Here is an 18267-nt window from a genome sequence, read left to right on the forward strand (position 1 = left end):
ACTCAGTATTTTTATTAAATTAACTCCTTTTGTTACATGAGTGAATTTACTTAAAATGTTTATATCAGCAGACCGTAAATGGAAAAACAAGAATTACTTGCCATGCACAAATCCCTGTCATAAGATGATTTTAATGAGAATGGTGCTAGAGGTGAAGTGCACCAGCCTTCACACCGATCTTCTTTAACAGGAGAGATTGAAGTGTTGGAGGTGGTCAGGGCCAGCCGCCACAGTCTGAGGCTTTCTCTTTAGTCTTACTGTAAGAACTGAAAGAGAGGCTATAATCACGACTGTTTAATCACATCTTGTGCCCCAGGGGTTGTGCTGCACACTGTGGGAAATTATTTTCAAGGATTGGCTTTCTCTTATCCTCAGAAGGAGCCATGGTTCTCTCACGTGGCCCCAGCTGTGTCATCTCCCAGCACCAATCCCAAATCTGAAGTTCAAAACTACAGAGCCAGGAAATACTGCCTTCCAGAAAGAGGCTCACACTAAACAGTTTGCAGAAGGTGAAGTCTCTCCATGAGCCCGTGCATTCATCGTTTTCTTGGAGTTTTGAAAACCTGCACTGGACACATCACTACGTTTAGGGCAAAATCCAAACCCCAGAGCCTTAGAGGTGTCAGGTTGGATACGGAAGGAATATCACCAAAGTTAGCAAATGTACATACCCCCAAATAGTCTGCTTTTGTGTAAATGCTTTGGGGGGCATGGTGGTTTCTCATGAGGAAGGTATCAGTTACCCATGAGTGAGCAGCTTTGCCACCCCGCTGTGTTTCAGTGGTGCCGCGCGGGGGATTGTGTGAGCAAGACACCCATCCCAGAGCACGTGGACGGAGACTGGAGCCCCTGGGGTGCCTGGAGCATGTGCAGCCGCACGTGTGGGACGGGAGCCCGCTTCCGGCAGAGGAAATGTGACAACCCTCCGTAAGTCCCCCTCCAGCCTTCTCCCGGGTGCCTGGATCAGGGTGTCCAAAGTGCAGCTCTCGCTGCCTTAGCAGGGCAGTCTGTCTCCACTGAGGCTTTTAGCTGAAGAAGAGTGAACTCAAACCAAAGGTCCCAGGTGCCGGGCCTTGTGTACTTCAAACGGCATCTCAGCCCAACAGAGCTCTCTCTGTGACACGGAGGCAGTGAGTCCTGTGGGGAGCTGGCTCGTCTCCCTTGCGTGGGCCATGGCAAAACCGTTTCCCGAGACAGCTGGATGACAATCCCTCCTGGCCTGCTTCGAGGCTGCCTTAGAGGAGGGTCATCCAGGGAAGCAAGCAGACCTTGGGGAAAACGGGGCTGACTTTCAAATTGGCTAAGAGCTGAACTGGGAGCAGCCTGGCTGTTGAAAAGTCACAGAGCATTTGTGCATTTGTGGGTTCTGCTCTTGTGTATCCAAATATCTTTTACCTGTCCTGTTAGAGCTGACAGAAGATAACCTTTTGGGTTGTTCTTTTTTCCCTCATAGGCTTCCTTTTATTGACTATGAGAACACTTTGTTCACCTGTGATAACCCTGCTCACCTCTATACATTTGATCTGAAAAACTCAGGGCTAGATCTTATCCTCAGTTGTAGCAATTCCTTTATCACAGGTTTGGCATATTTCTTCTCTTGAAATTTCCAACTTTTAATATTCCTTTAAATAATCTGTTTTATATCTTATGTGCCTTTAACTACATCACATTACGCTTGAAAATGAGAAAGTTATAAATTATGACTAAAAGGAAATGGTTTATATCAACAGTTAAATCACAGTAATGAGTGATTAGCACACTTTTCTTGTATTTAAAAATTCTGACGCCCAAGGTATATCCCAGACCAATCAAATCACAAAGTCTGGAGGTGGGGCCAAGGAGTCAGATGTGTGAATCTCTCCGGGTGATTCCAATGTCCAGCCAAGGCTGAAAACCTCTGGATTAAAGGAAAACTTGCACTCACAGTTGAGGCAATGCCGAGAACACTGTACTCTCTGATACCACCGTAAGAATTGGCGTTACGTACCATGTCTTATTAAAACTTCTCCTTCCAGCACCTAGCAGAGTGCCTGATGCATGGTGGGTAGGTATTTAAACTTTTAGAAGTGAGTTCTTAATTAAAAGCATAGGTGGTATATTACGATTTTCCAGAGAGGCAGAACCAATATCCATATATATATATGATTTATTATCAGCTCACATGGTCCTGGAGGCTAAGAAATCCCTTGATCTGCCACCTGCAAGCTGGAGGCCCAGGTGTAATTCAGTATGAAGGCCGGAGAACCAGGGAGCACATGTGTAAATATCACTCCAGGGGTGGGAGAAGATGAGAGTAGATATGCCAGCTCAAACAGTGAGGGCTTTTGTTCTCATGAGGCCCTCAGTTGGTTGGGAGATGCCCACCCACACTGGGGAGGACATCTGCTCTAGGAATCCACTGATCCAAAAGCGCATCTCACCCAGAAATACACTCCCAGACACTCCCAGGAGTAGTCTGTGGCACCCCATGGCCAGTCAAGTTGTTACGTAAAATTAGTCATCATAGGTAGGCAGATGATTAGAAGAGCTATTTAGCTAAGTGGTGAGAAATTAATAGTGGTTTCTGTTTTTCCGTTGCTCTGTGATGATGGTAAAATAGTTCCACCTCTGGCCCAGAAGAAGAGAGCTCTGGGTTTGAAATCATGGTATGGAGATTTGGGCCTGGTTTGGTTGGTTATTGGTCCTGTGACCTCAAGGCAGAAGATCCTTCTCTCTCTGCGTCTCAGTTTCCTACATGAGAGGACGTAGAGTATAGTAGGTATAGTAGGTACAGTAGGAGGAGCTAGGCTTCAAATCCCGGGGCCACTTTTTATAGCAACATGTGACTGTTACCTGCTTACTTATCTAAAAATTGGAACAATCCATGGGGATCCACATGGAGTACCTGGTCTATATTTAATTCATGACCCCTCTTGATGTTAGCACTAAGAGAAGGACAGGGGCACGACCACATGCCCTGCCTCCTACCTTGCTGTTTTGAGGCTCAGAGAAGGAAAGGCTTTGTCAACTGCAGAGCACAATTTGCAAAGGCTGTGGCTGTCATGGGTGTCCCATGTTTCTGATTGGAGCTCAGGTGCCCTGATCGAAGACTGCTGTCCTTTGGCACACTACATACTTCATCTCAGGTGACACCAAATAAACGGCATAGTAGAGGAGTATCTGACTCTTTAAATACCTCTGAAAGGACTCTATGTCCCAACAATACAATCGCATGTAGGCAAAGGCTCTGTTGCAAGAATAAGATGTTATTTCGAGCATGCGTGCTAAGTCGCTTTAGTCATTCCAACCATTTGTCACCCCGTGGACTGTAGCCCTCCAGGCTCCTCTGTCCATGGGATTCTCCAGGCAAGAATCCTGGAGCGGGTTGCCGTGCCCTCCTCCAGATCTTCCCAGCCCAGGGACTGAACCTGCATCACTTCAGTCTCCTGCATTGGCAGGCAGATTCTTTACCACCAGCGCCACCTGGAAGCCCAAGATGTTATTCATATTGATTAACTGTGCTGGGCACAGCTTTCATGGGACCAGATTTTGTGTTTTGTGAAGATGATGTTGGCTAAGGTGCCCACATGCTTTGTCCCCACCCCTGATGCTTTCTCTGCTCTGGGACACTCCAGGGGCATTTTGTGTTGGCCCCAAGTGTCCAGGGAAGCTGGCATCTGGTGAGGGCCCCTTTGTGCCCGGTTTTTATCTTAGTCCCACCAGCCACACTTCCTTGGTTTTTCTCTTGGACACCTCAAACCTAACATTTCCTAAACTTCCTTCTCCCTTCCCCTTAGTTCCCCTCCCAGCCCACGTCCCCTTCAGTAAATAGCACCACCAGCTGTTGCATAGCTTGAGTTCAAAGCCCCGAAGTCCATATGTGTCCCCTTGTCGCTTCCCTTCCTCCTCCGCATCCAATTGTGATAAGAACAGGGCACACAGGCTTTCACCAGGTGCCAGCTTCCCTTCTAGGCATTTGCACGTAGTAAATCACCTAAAGCTGCCGTAAGGGAGAAGCATTCTTTTTTTATCCCCATTGTACGTGTTAAAAACCGAATCGTATGGAAGTTAGGTAACTTGCCGCATGTAGTAAATCACCTAAGCTGCCATAAGGGAGAGGCATTCTTTTTTTAATGCCCATTGTACGTGTTAAATAACACTGAATCGTATGGAAGTTAGGTGACTTGTTCCAGGTCACACACCTTGGCAACAGCAGGTCAGGTTTGGATCCAGCAGCAGTGTTCCAGGGTCTTTTCAAACCATCAGCATCAGCCTCCCTGTATCCCCTGTGCTCTCCCTCCCCAGATTCATTCTCCACAGCCAGCCAGAGACATCCCCTCTCTTGTCAATTACAATCTCTTCTTGCTTCAGCCCTCCTGGTCACTCCCCGCTGTACTCAGAATTAAATTCATGCTCTTCACTGTGGCCCCAGTATTACTTCCTATGACTGCCATAATAAATTACCAGCACTTAGTGTCTGAAAACAACATAAATTTATCCTCTCCGAGTTCTGGAAGCCAGGAGTTTGAAATCAGAGTGTCAGCAGGGTTGATTCCTTCTTGAAACTCTGAAGGAGTAGCCCTCGCCTGGCCCCTCACCCACCCCAGCCCTCCCCTGGCAGCTGCCAGCCTTCTCTGCCCCGCAGACGCACCGCCGCACCTCTGCCTTCACAGAGGCATCTTCTCTACGCATCTCTTCACTTCCTTTTCTCTTCTCAGGACACTAGCCATTGGGTTTGAAAGTGAAAGTGAAAGTGAAGTCGTGTCCGACTCTTTGCGACCCGTGACCTGTAGCCCACCAAGCTCCTCCGTCCATGGGATTCTCCAGGCAAGAATACTGGAGTGGGTGTGGGCAAGCTCAGATTCAGAGATCCTGATGATACCCATCAAGACCCTTTTCCCAGATAAGGTTGCATCTGCAGATTCTGGCCGGGTTTGTCTTTGTAGGAGAAGGTGCCTCCCTATCCAGCCTTCCTTTCTGTGCTCAGACACCAGCCCCGACCCCCACCCCCAAGTCAGTGCCCCTTCCCTCCCCCAGCTCCCTCTGCCCTCTGTGTCATCTCTTTAGACTGGCCTCTTCTGACCACCGGGCTGGAGGTGGGTGCCTGCTCTGCACGCTCCCTCCGTACCCTTCCCTCACTTTACAGGCATCACAATTTATACTCGTCTGCATTTGCTCCCTTGTTTTCCTGTGCCCTCCCCTGCTGGCCTTTGAGCCGTGGCGCCCCATCCTCCTGCTATGCCCGCAGTAGACCAGCCCTCTCTAACGTGTGCTTGAGCGCCTTGCTGTCTGTGTGCGTGCTTGCTGAGAAGAGGCGGCTGTTCTGATCTTCTAGTACTGCAAAACACACACTTAATCTTGTCTTCCCCCCAAAACACAAGCGTGATTGTGAATTATTAGCCAGAAAAGAGGATCACCAGGTAGGCCCCTTCCCTTGTACCGTCTCTCGTCACGGAAGCCCACGGGCTGTGAACAGCCAGGAGTGGGGTCCAGGTGTCTCTGGACCCGGAGCCATCTTCTTCCAGCCTGGCCTCCCAGTGAGGCCGTGTCACAGCTGAGGTGCTCAGAGCCCTCTCGAGAGCAAGCTCCAAACATAATCCAGCCTTGTTTATTCCAAGTGAGAGAAACAATATGCTTTTGCTCCTTTAATAGTTACGCCTTGGTCGTCAGCTCAGTCTTTCACAATAACCGTGTGGCTCCATCTCCTGTTCTGAGCAGAAGGGTCAGGCTCTTTGTTGCCTGTAGTTTTCTACAGGGTTTCCCACCTCTGTAGAGCCACCCAGGTGAACGGGAGGAGAAGGGACCTGCCTCGGGAGCGGCTTCGCAGCAGGCCTGGGTGCTTCCCGGGAGCAGCGGGAGCAGCGAGGGTTTGCTCAAGTCCAGGCAGCAGCTGTCAGCCTGTTTTTGCGGAATGGCCTGAGGTGGTGATTGTTACAAAGCACAGCTGATGGCGGCCCTGAGCCAAGCTCTGACCAAAACAGCATCCTCTCCCCGGCTCACTCCTTAAATCACCACGCTCACTGCCTTGAGAGCTCCCAAGGATGTCCAAATCTCATTGCTATGTGCGTCTCAGACTTGGAGCACTCCCACCACCATCTCCCCACCCCCTACACTTTATATTCCTGGCACCTTTCCCATCTTCTGCAGCTGGTTTATTCACTGTCCAAAATACTGGCAAAAGAGTCCCCCCATTTTTTCTCTAAGTCTTGGTCTTTACAGCTATTGGAATTTTTATTTCTTGCCAACTGACATCAAGGCTTTGGGGAGCATCTATGGTTTTCATCCAGCTTCCTAAGCTTGTCCTTTCATGCCTTAATTTGTGTCGCTGTTAGTGCCAAGACTGTGAGGCAGAGAGCTCATCTCTGATGCAAATTCTGGTACCCCATTAAGAGGCTGTGTGGGGGGAGGGCAGAGGAGTAGGGCAAAGAGAAAAGGCTCCACTGATCTTGTGTGAAGAGCCAGCTCTGCACAAAAAGGACAGGGATGTGAGTGGATCTTAGAAGCAGGGGTGTGTCAGGGTACCATGCAGCATCCACCTGTGAGCATCAGAATGGACAACAGCCTGCCTCCTAAGACTCAGAGGAGTGAAGTTATGTGCCTGTAATGGCCTTTTCCTTCCACAGTGAAACCCCTGTATGTGTGCTTTTAACATACCTGGTGTTCACAGCGAAAGTTTTTAAAAGTCCCAGTTTTATTCACTTGAGCCTGAATTACATGTGTTGCTTGGCACCTTTCCGAGGCAGCCTTAACACTAGGACGGCAGCTGCCCTGGGCAGGGCGCGTTGGCAGCCCTGTGGCACTTTGAAACCCTACCTTGCTTGCTCCTCGGAGCTTTTGGTGCAAGACCAGGAGGTGAAGCTGACTTTGCCGTCTTTGGGTGGCGAGTCACTGTGGTGACTTTATCTTCTCATCTACCTTCGTTTAGTCGAGCAGAGCAGAAAACCAAGCCTTGCCTCCGCTCAGCGGCTGCTTGCTTTTCCTTCCACTTGAATGCTGTCTGTCACTCAAGGAAAGGGCACACCTGCCCCCTGTGACTCTGAGCAGCCCTTTGGCCCCCTCTGCCCTGCCCTGGGTCTACCTGAGGCCCTTGGGACCCACCTGGCAGGAGCCGTGCCCACCCTCACAGGAGCTCAGAAGGACTCAGCTTTCTGCCCACTTTCCGGTTTCCCCCTCGGACCGTCCCTGCCTTGCGCTTTCCCCTGTTTTAAATGTCTTTCTGATGGTGTGATGTGCAGAAAGGGTGTCTACCCCTGGGTGCGTGGCTCCCAACATAGCCCCACTCGCCATGGTGGAACGCGTGTGCTGGGTGTGTGTGCAGGTCCATTGACTCGTGGTGCACGTGTGAGTGGCTGAGGGCCTGGTTTGCAGAGTGGCTGTGGTGTCCCCCTGCCCTGAGCAGCAGTGGCCTCCGCCAGCCTGCAGCCTCCCCAGTGCTCTCCATGTGGTCGGTGTATAGTGTGTGTCAGTGAGGTTGTCCTGTGCGTCTCCTTCATAAGCAGTCAGGCTGAGCAACTGAGTGTGTCTTGGATATCCATTCCTGTGACCTCCCTGTTCCAGTCATTTGGGTTTATGTCTAAATTCTTACTTTATTTGTGTTTGTAAAGTCCCTGATAGAGTACAGATAGAAATTGGGCATTGATATTGGAGAATCATCTTGAAAATCCACCATCGCCCCTAAAGCCTGTCTTGGTGAGTCAGGCTGGCCTTCCTGGCCCCACGACAGCCAGTGGGTGGCCCCCTTCCACAGCCTGCTCCTGCTGCAACCAGGCGTGCTTGTGAGTCACACTTTCTTATCTCCATCTCTTCCCTGCTGAGAAGTTGTTGAAAACGTTGGAGCTTTGGTTTCCTCATCTGAAGGACGCAGTCAGGACCCCCCATCTGATTCTTTCTGCCAACTTAACGAAGTAATGAGTATCAAGAGCGGGCAGAGGGTGTGCCCTCTGGCATATTAGCCTGTGATCACAGATGATGTGAAAGTGCCTCTGGCCTTCCCTCTATCCTCAAGGATGAGATTTCAGTGTGCCGCTGCCTCCCTTTCCATTTACATGAGTCTTCACGGAGCCTTCTGGCCCTTCCAGCCCCTGTGGGAAAGACTGAGGACAGACAGCTATTCTACCACAAATCCAGCCGTGTTCACCATCCTCCACTTTAGCCATGTCCAGCTTGGTTTCTCTTGTTTTAGCCTTCCTCGGTGCTTTTTATTTTATCTACAGTGCATGACTCGAGGTAAATGAGAACCCTGCCCCTCTGCTCCTCAGACTTGGGGAGGGTTATCTCTCCTGCCTGTGTTTACAGGTCCGCTACAGCATCTCCTGAAGGCCCATGCAACTCAAATGTGGTCCACTCTCCCGTGTGCCTTCCTTGGTAAAGCTGGTCCCTCCTCCAAGTCCTCCCCCAGAACTTCTGTTCATAAGCTACTGTGGACCTTCTCATCAGACATGCCCTCCCTCCACAAAGATTCTCATGCATCTTCTTCATGGCGTGTATAGAGGGCCTCCTTCTGGGGTCTTGGCACCACTGTGTACCCAGGAGGCCCTCACTGGTGTCACAGTGACACTCAGATGGCCTGTATTATTGGCACCATCTTAAAGAGTGAGTCAGCTGAGCGCAGAGTCCTGCCACAGATTAACCTACCAAAACTCGGATGATGTGGGTAGCAGGTCATGCTGCTTGTGGCTTGCTTCTTCCTTTTCCCATGCTGTTCAAAATAGTGACCAAAAGGAAAACTGAAAAGAAAAAATCTTTTAGTCATTTTTTTGAACAGGAAAAGCTTAATGTAAAAAAGCATTAACTTTAACAGGTGGTTGGAGTATAGGGGAATTAGCTGCTAAGAGGCGAAGAACTCTAAAAACACAGAAAGAGTAGATACAGGAAGCAGCCTCTATCTTCAGGTCTGAGGCAGGGCACCCAAGGGCAGAACAAGTATGGATGAGGGTGCCTACCTCACACACACACCCAGGGCTGAAATTCCTTGGGTCTGTTGGAGAGCGTACACCCAGGGCCTGCTGGATGAGGGAGAGGTTTGCAGAGATGCTGCACTGGTAGAACTCTCTGGAAAGCCATACTTAGGGATGTCAGAGAAAACTGTCCGAAGGTGAAACTGCATGTGATACCGGACTGAGAATTTTCCCAAAGTGTGGTGTGCTTGGAAGCTGCCTAGAGGAAGGTGGGCATCATGGGCCAGTAGGAGCCTGCTGGGAGAAGTCACATACCACAGTCAGAGACAAAGCCTGTCTCTCCTCTAGTGTGTTGTGCAGCTGCTCAGTCATGCCTGACTCTCTGCAACCCCACATACTGCAGCATGCCAGGCATCCCTGTCCTTCAGCATCTCTCAGAGATTGCTCAAGCTCCTGTCCAGTGAGTCAGTGACACCATCCAGCCATCTCATCTTCTGTCGTCCCCTTCTCCTCCCACCTTCAATCTTTCCCAGCATCAGTGTCTTTTCTAATGAGTCAGCTCATCTCATCAGGTGGCCAACATATTGGAGCTACAGCTTCAGCATCAGTCCTTCCAATGAGTATGCAGGACTGACTTCCTTTAGGATGCACTGGTTGGATTTCCTTGTAATCGAAGGGATTCTTAAGAGTCTTCTCCAACACCACAGTTCAAAAGCAGCAATTCTTCAGCACTCAGCCTTCTTTATGGTCCAACTCTCACATCCATACATGACCACTGGAAAAACCACAGCTTTGACTAGACAGACCTTTGTCAGCAAAGTAAGGTCTCTGCTTTTAAATACACTGTCTAGGTTTGTCTATGGCTTCCCTTATGGCTCAGCTGGTAAAGAATCCACCTGCAGGAGACCTGGGTTCAACCCCTGGGTTGGGAAGATCCCCTAGAGAAGGGAAAGGCTACCCACTTCAGTATCCTGGCCTGGAGAATTCCATGAACTGTATAGTCCATGGGGTCGCAAAGAGCTGAGTGACACAACTGAGTGACTTTCACTTTCACTTCTAGGTTTGCCATAGCTTTTCTTCCAAGGAGCAACTGTTTTTTAGTTTCATGGCTGCAGTCGCCATCTGCAGTGATTTTGGAGCCTAAGAAAATACAATCTGTCATTGTTTCCATTGTTTCCCCATCTGTTTATAATGAAGTGATGGAATCCAATGCCATGATCTTCATTTTTTGAATGTTGATTTTAAGCCAGCTTTTTCACTCTCCTCTTTCACCTTCATCAAGAGGCTCTTTAGTTCTTCTTCATTTTCTGCCATAAGGGTGGTGTCATTTACATCAGTTATCAGTTCAGTTGCTCAGTCATGTCTGACTCTTTGCGACCCCATGAATCGCAGCACGCCAGGCCTCCCTGTCCATCACCAACTCCCAGAGTTCGCTCAGATTCACGTCCATCGAGTCAGTGATACCATCCAGCCATCTCATCTTCTGTCGTCCCCTTCTCCTCCTGCCCCCAATCCCTCCCAGCATCAGAGTCTTTTCTAATGAGTAAACTCTTCACATGAGGTGGCCAAAGTACTGGAGTTTCAGCTTTAGCATCATTCATTTCAAAGAAATCCCAGGGTTGATCTCCTTCAGAATGGACTGGTTGGATCTCCTTGCAGTCCAAGGGACTCTCAAGGGTCTTCTCCAGCACCACAGTTCAAAAGCATCAATTCTTTGGCACTCAGCCTTCTTCAGAGTCCAACTCTTACATCCATACATGACCATAGGAAAAACGATAGCCTTGATTAGATGGACCTTAGTCGGCAAAGAAATATCTCTGCTTTTAAATATGCTATCTAGGTTGGTCATAACTTTTCTTCCAAGGAGTAAGCATCTTTTAATTTCATGGCTGCAATCACCATCTGCAGTGATTTTGGAGCCCCCCAAAATAAAGTCTAACACTGCTTCCACTGTTTCCCCATCTGTTTCCCATGAAGTGATGGGACCGGATGCCATGATCTTCCTTTTCTGAATGTTGAGCTTTAAGCCAACTTTTTCGCTCTCCTCTTTCATTTTCATCAAGAGGCTTTTTAGTTCCTCTTCACTTTCTGCCATAAGGGTGGTGTCATCTGCATATCTGAGGTTATTGATATTTCTCCCGGCAATCTTGATTCCAGCTTGTGTTCCTTCCAGTCCAGTGTTTCTCATGATGTACTCTGCATAGAAGTTAAATAAGCAGGGTGACAATATACAGCCTTGACATACTCCTTTTCCTATTTGGAACCAGTCGCTTGTTCCCTGTCCAGTTCTAACTGTTGCTTCCTGACCTGCATATAGGTTTCTCAAGAGGCAGGTCAGGTGGTCTGGCATTCCCATCTCTTTCAGAATTGTCCTCAGTTTATTGTGATCCACACAATCAAAGGCTTAAGCAGAAAGAGATGTTTTTCTGGAACTCTCTTGCTTTTTCCATGATCCAGCGGATGTTGGCAATTTGATCTCTGGTTCCTCTGCCTTTTCTAAAACCAGCTTGAACATCAGGAAGTTCACGGTTCATGTATTGCAGAAGCCTGGCTTGGAGAATCTCACACACGTGAGATGTGTGCAACAGTGCGGTAGTTTGAGCATTCTTTGGCATTGCCTTTCTTTGGGATTGGAATGAAAACTGACCTTTTCCAGTCCTGTGACCACTGCTGAGATTTCCAAATTTGCTGGCTTATTGAGTGCAGCATTTTCACAGCATCATCTTTCAGGATTTGAAACAGCTCAACTGGAATTCCATCACTTCCACTAGCTTTGTTCATAGTGATGTTTTCTAAGGCCCACTTGACTTCACATTCCAGGATGTCTGGCTCTAGATGAATGATCACACCATCATGATTATCTGGGTCATGAAGATCTTTTTTGTACAGTTCTTCTATGTATTCTTGCCACCTCTTCTTAATATCTTCTGCTTCTGTTAGGTCCATACCATTTCTGTCCTTTATCAAGCCCATCTTTGCATGAAATGTTCCCTTGGTATCTCTAATTTTCTTGAAGAGATCTCTAGTCTTTCCCATTCTGTTGTTTTCCTCTATTTCTTGGCACTGATCGCTGAAGAAGGCTTTCTTATCTCTTCTTGCTATTCTTTGGAACTCTGCATTCAGATGCTTATATCTTTCCTTTTCTCCATTGCTTTTTGCCTCTCTTCTTTTCACAGCTATTTGTAAGGCCTCCCCAGATAGCCATTTTGCTTTTTTGCATTTCTTTTCCATGGGGATGGTCTTTATCCCTGTCTCCTGTACAATGTCATGAACCTCATTCCATAGTTCATCAGGCGCTCTATCTATCAGATCTAGTCCCTTAAATCTATTTCTCACTTCCACTGTATAATCATAAGGGATTTGATTTAGGTCATACCTGAATGGTCTAGTGGTTTTCCCTACTTTCTTCAATTTAAGTCTGAATTTGGTAATAAGGAGTTCATGATCTGAGCCACAGTCAGCTCCTGGTGTTGTTTTTGCTGAGTGTATATAGCTTCTCCATCTTTGGCTGCAAAGAATATAATCACTCTGATTTCGGTGTTGACCATCTGGTGATGTCCATGTGTAGAGTCTTCTCTTGTGTTGTTGGAAGAGGGTGTTTGCTATGACCAGTGCATTTTCTTGGTTAGTCTTTGCCCTGCTTCATTCTGCATTCCAGGGCCAAATTTGCCTGTTACTCCAGGTGTTTCTTGACTTCCTACTTTTGCATTCCAGTCCCCTATAATGAAAAGGACATCTTTTGTGGGTAACTAGTTCTAAAAGGTCTTGTAGGTCTTCATAAAACTCTTCAACTTTGCTTCTTCAACGTTACTGGTTGGGGCATAGACTTGGATAACTGTGATATTGAATGGTTTGCCTTGGAAACAAACAGAGATCATTCTGTCGTTTTTGAGATTGCATCCAAGTACTGCATTTCAGACTCCTTTGTTGACCATGATGGCTACTCCATTTCTTCTGAGGGATTCCTGCCCGCAGTAGTAGATATAATAGTCATCTGAGTTAAATTCACCCATTCCAGTCCATTTTACTTCGCTGATTCCTAGAATGTCAATGTTCACTCTTGCCCTCTTCTGTTTGACCACTTCCAATTTGCCTTGATTCATGGACCTGACATTCCAGGTTCCTATGCAATATTGCTCTTTACAGCATCGGACCTTGCTTCTATCACCAGTCACATCCACAGCTGGGTATTGTTTTTGCTTTGGCTCCATCCCTTCATTCTTTCTGGAGTTATTTCTCCACTGATCTCCAGTAGCATATTGGGCACCTACTGACCTGGGGAGTTCCTCTTTCAGTATCCCATCATTTTGCCTTTTCCTACTGTTCATGGGGTTCTCAAGGCAAGAATGCTGAAGTGGTTTGCCATTCCCTTCTTCAGTGGACCACATTCTGTCAGACCTCTCCACCATGACCCTCCCATCTTGGGTTGCCCCATAGGCATGGCTTACTTTCATTGAGTTAGACAAGGCTGTGGTCCTAGTGTTATTAGATTGACTAGTTTTCTGTGAAAATGGTTTCAGTGTGTCTGCCCTCTAATGCCCTCTTGCAACACCTACCATCTTACTTGGGTTTCTCTTACCTTGGGTGTGGGGTATCTCTTCAGGGTGCTCCAGCAAAGCGCAGCCACTACTCCTTACCTTGGATGAGGGGTATCTCCTCACCGCCACCCTGCCTGACCTTCAACGTGGAATAGCTCCTCTAGGCCCTCCTGGGCCCGCGCAGCCACTGCTCTTTGTGCGTGAGGTTGCTCCTCCCAGTCGCCACCCCTGGCCTTGGGCATGGGGTTGCTCCTCCTGGCTGCCGCCCCTAGCCTCGGGCACAGCGTGGCTCCTCCCGGCCGCCCCTGGCCTCGGAAGCAGGGTAGCTCCTCTCGGCCATTGCTGCACCATCGCAGCCTGGCACTCTTGGCCACTGCCCCTGACCTCAGACGTGGGGTAACTCCTTTTGGCTGCAGCCCTTCGGGCACAGGGTCCTCCCGGCTTCTGCCCCTGACCTCAGATGTGGGGTAGCTCCTCTCAGCCGCACTTAGTGCGCCGGTCGCATATATCCCCTTATATTTGCAGTATTCTATCATTTGCATATCTGAGGTTATTGATATTTCCCCTGAAAATCTTGATTCCAGCTTTGCTTCATCCAGCCCAGCATTCTGCATGATATACTCTGCATATACGTTAAATAAGTAGGGTGACAATATATTGCATCGATATATCCTTTCCTAATTTGGAACCAGTCTGTTGTTCCATGTCCAGTTCTGACTGTTGCTTCTTGACCTGAATACTGATTCTCAGGAGATAGGTAAGATGGAATGGTGTTTCCATCTCTTTAAGAATTTTCCACAGTCTGTTGTGATCCCCACAGTCAAAGGCTTTGGTGTAGTCAGTGAAGAGAAGTAGGTGTTTTTCTGATATCTCTCTATTATAAAAGCTGGTTCCAACAAAGCTTAGCATCATGCCATCTTGAGAGCTTCAGTTGTTCATACGGCTTTAATTGTTCACATGGCTTTGAGTTACCATCTTGTCCTTTCATTTGAACTTGAAGCATTTATTGTGGGACATGTCTGATGATTAAAAAAAAACTTCCTCAACTTTTGCTTATCTGGAAGTATCTTAATTTTCCCCTTCATTTTTGAGTGAAAGTTTTGCTGGGTACAGAACTCTTAAGTTGCTAGATTTTTTCTTTGAGAACTTTGACTGTATCAACCCACTGACTTCTTGCCTCCAGGGTTTCTGACTAAAAATCGACTTGTAATTTATTGAGGATCTCTTGTCTGTGATGTCTTGCTTCTCTTTTGCTGCTTTCCAGATTCTCTTTTTGTCCTTTAACAGTTTAATTATAGTGTATCTCAGAGAATTTATTCTATTTGAATTATAGATTCATGTCTTCAATTTAGGGAAGCTTTCAGCCATTATTTCTTCAAATAATCTCTCACTCCTTTTCCTTCTTCTGAGACTCCCTTAATGTGTTTATTTGTCCCCTTACTGATTTCCCACAGAGCCTCTCTGCTTACTTGTCTTCATTTTTTTTTTCTTTTCATTCCCTAGACTCAGTATTTCAATTCATAGGACAAATTCAACGAACAAATATATATTCCTGATTTTTTTCTCCCGCCCTTTCAAATATGCTTTTGAACCCACCTAATAAATTTTTCATTTCAGTTATTGTACTTTTCAACTTCAGAGTTTTTATTTCAGCATTTTTGTTTCCTTTTTGTAATTTCTATCTCTTTATTGATATTCTCCTTTTCACTTTCATGCATTGGAGAAGGAAATGGCAACCCACTCCAGCGTTCTTGCCTGGAGAATCCCAGCGATGGCAGAGCCTGATGGGCTGCTGTCTATGGGGTCGCACAGAGTCAGGCACGACTGAAGCGACTTAGCACAGCACATTGATATTCTCACTTTTTCATATATCATTCTCTACCTTAGTCTGTATACCTTCAGCACTTAGAGCATCTTAAAGACCATTATTTTGTAATCTTTGTCTAATAAGTCCAACCTCTGGGTTTCCTTAGATACAGTTTCTACTAATGCATTTTGTTCCTTTGAATGGACCATGGTTTCCTGTTCCTTTGTATGACTTTTGACTGTTTTATTGAAAACTAGACATTTGAATCTTGTAATGTACCGCTGGAAATCATCTTTTTCTCCTTCTTCTCAGATTTGCCATTTCTTTGCTCTTGAAAAGTTTCTCTGTGCTGGGATCAACCTGAAGAGGTGTAAGGTCTTTTCTGGCATTTTCTGAGCCTTCATCTTTCCCTGAGCATACCCAGTGCCTTTCTAAGTATTCCCATATGTGTAGTTGCTTGTGAATAGCCTCATCCTTAAATATCTGGCTCCCAAAAGGAGATAAAGATTTTTTTAAATGTATTGCTCATTGAAAACCCCTCTGGTATTGGTTGCAACAGTGGTGGCCAGCTCCTATGTTTATACCTCAGAAATCAAAAGCAGCACTCTGCAATCAGAACACAGAACTCAGAACACAGATATTTGGAAGACAAGGTCCTTATGGTCCACACTGACTCCAGCAAGTCACACCAGAAATGCAGGCACAGCTATTTGCTATATGACTGGGACATGGGGGGTAGATAGCCCCTATCACACTCAAGACTGAAATTGACCAAAATTAACCATAACTTACCAACCAAGCTTTCTGTTGGAGGCTGAAAGCTTTCCAATAGACTCCAGAGTTTCAAAATAGTTGTTTCAGTCAGTTTTTGCCAATTACATTTGTCTGGGTGAAGAGATAGATTCTTGGTACTTCTACTCCACTGTCTTCCCTGACATTGCTTTCTATTTTGGTCCTTTTAAGATAAATTAGTTCTATTTATATAGATCAGTTCAGTTCAGTTCAGTTGCTCAGTCATGTCTGACTCTTTGTGACCCCATGGACTGCACACCAGGCCTCCCTGTCTATCACCAACTCCCGGAGTTTACTCAAACTCACATCCATTGAGTTGGTGATGCCATCCAACCATCTCATCCTCTGTCATCCCCTTCTCCTCCTGCCTTCAATCTAATTCAATCTAACTACTGTTTATTACAGACCAGCCTGTGTGAGATTCTCTGCTGAATGCCTGCAGAGGAATAGGAGGAGAGAGGCAACTCAGTTCGCCATTTCACAAGGTTGATGATAAGCAGCATAGCAGAGACCCAAGCAGGGTCAGAAGAGGTTCCAAGAAGGAAAGAAAAATAGGCTACAGAATGGAGGTAGCCTTAAGGATGAGCAAAGAGTTAGGGATGAGGGATTGGGGAAGATGGGGCACAGTGAGCCAATGGGAGCTGAAAGCAGACTTCCCTGTAAGAGAAGATCGGACCTGGAGAAGAAACAAGATAAACAGAATTCCAGAGGGAAGCCCTCTGAGGCACATGTGGTATCGCATGGGCTGCCCCCTCCCAGGCCCGCTTGCTGCCAGATCCAGGAGCTCTCTTCTGTCACATCTGATCTCCTCTCCACCTACCTGCTGTGAGGTGTAAAGGTAGTTGGTATATGAAGGTCAGTCAGACATAAAGCTGGAAAAATCAACTGATGAAGGAAACTAAAGTGAAACTTAATTGCAATTCCAGAAGTTAATTACATGATGTGTACAAATCTTGGTCCACACTCTAAGGAAGGTATATAAAAAATGTACCTTCTTTTATTTTTTTAGCAGCCAGCCTAATTTGTGTTTCTTAACTCCATTCTAGTCCATGTTGGATTCCTAATCACTTCAAGAGTTTTTTGCTCCATTTTTCCTGAGTTTGCATCTAAGTTCAGTTGAGGATGCATCTGGTTACTGTGATGTCTGGTTTATTCATCTCTAGGGCTGCTATAGCAACCCTCTAACTGGTGGTCCTATTTTCACGTATTCTGATACTCTGAGGGTTAAGACTGCAGCACATGAATTTTAGAAAGGACACAGTTCAGCCCACAACTTCTTACCCTAGAGCATCTCTGCCTTCTGGTCCCAACCATGGGATGTTCAGCTCACATGTTGCAGAAAAGATGTCCTTCCTGCAGGTCCACATGGTTCATCAGGGCAAGCCCCTCTCTGTCCCTTCCACACCATGGTCTGTGGCACAAAAATACATTCACCTACTCATGCTTCAGCCTAGGGTTTGTGGGGAGGTGGTCTGAGGCTCCATCTACCTAAAGATGCCATATTGTCATTCTCCCTGAGCTCTAGCTGCCTCCCTAGTATTCTGGGCGGAAAGAACAAAGGATCCCTCTCTTCTTGGATCTCATAAGCCTTAGAGAGGTTTTACTGTTCTCTGTTGAAACGTTTCTCTGTGCTGGGGATCAGCCTGAAGAAGTGCAAGGTCTTGTCTGGCCTTTGAGATCAAAACCCAAAACACTCTGTGGAGCCACTAGCATATGTCATCTCTCAAGGCTGCCTCCACTTCAGGGCAAGAGAGATGTTGCCTGGCGTGTTTCAGGTAGGCATGGAGGAATGAACACGCCTTTCCTCCTATTGCAGGTGTTTCCTCAAACACATTTATGTGGACCATGGGCTGGCTAGCTATGGCCTGTGAGCCAAGTCTGGCCCACCACTGGGTTTTGTAAATAAAGTTTTATTAGCACACAGCCACACCGTTTTGTTTAGACATTGTCTTTGGCCGCTTTTGTGCTATAGTGGCAGAGTTGAGTACTTGCATGGCCCATAAATCCAAAAAAAATTGACTGTCTGGGTCTTTGCAGAGAAAGTTTGTGGATTTCTGGTGTAGATTATTGTAACACACAAGCCTAAAAACTTTTGCCATCTTCTACTGTCATATCTCTTCTATAAGGCAGTGATCACAGGGTGGTCTTACAGTATGAAGACAAGAAATGGCAAACAGAGGGAAAAGAAATATTCAAAATGAAATGGTTAGGGTGTCAGAATGTCACCTTGCTAACAGGACTTTATAGTTTTTGG

The 18267-nt window shown here is 46.8% G+C and overlaps 1 protein-coding gene across 2 annotated transcripts in view; it reads left to right on the plus strand.

The window, feature by feature from the left end:
- ADAMTS17 (ADAM metallopeptidase with thrombospondin type 1 motif 17) overlaps positions 1-18267 on the plus strand; it is a 390832-nt gene that overhangs the window by 245650 nt on the left and 126915 nt on the right. For both annotated transcript variants that reach the window (XM_018066305.1, XM_018066306.1), the window contains exon 12: positions 782-927. In XM_018066305.1, coding sequence (XP_017921794.1) covers positions 782-927 — 146 coding nt within the window. The remainder of the gene's footprint in view (positions 1-781; positions 928-18267) is intronic.

The sequence above is a fragment of the Capra hircus genome, chromosome 21 (assembly GCF_001704415.2).
Source record: "Capra hircus breed San Clemente chromosome 21, ASM170441v1, whole genome shotgun sequence".
NCBI lineage: Eukaryota > Metazoa > Chordata > Mammalia > Artiodactyla > Bovidae > Capra > Capra hircus.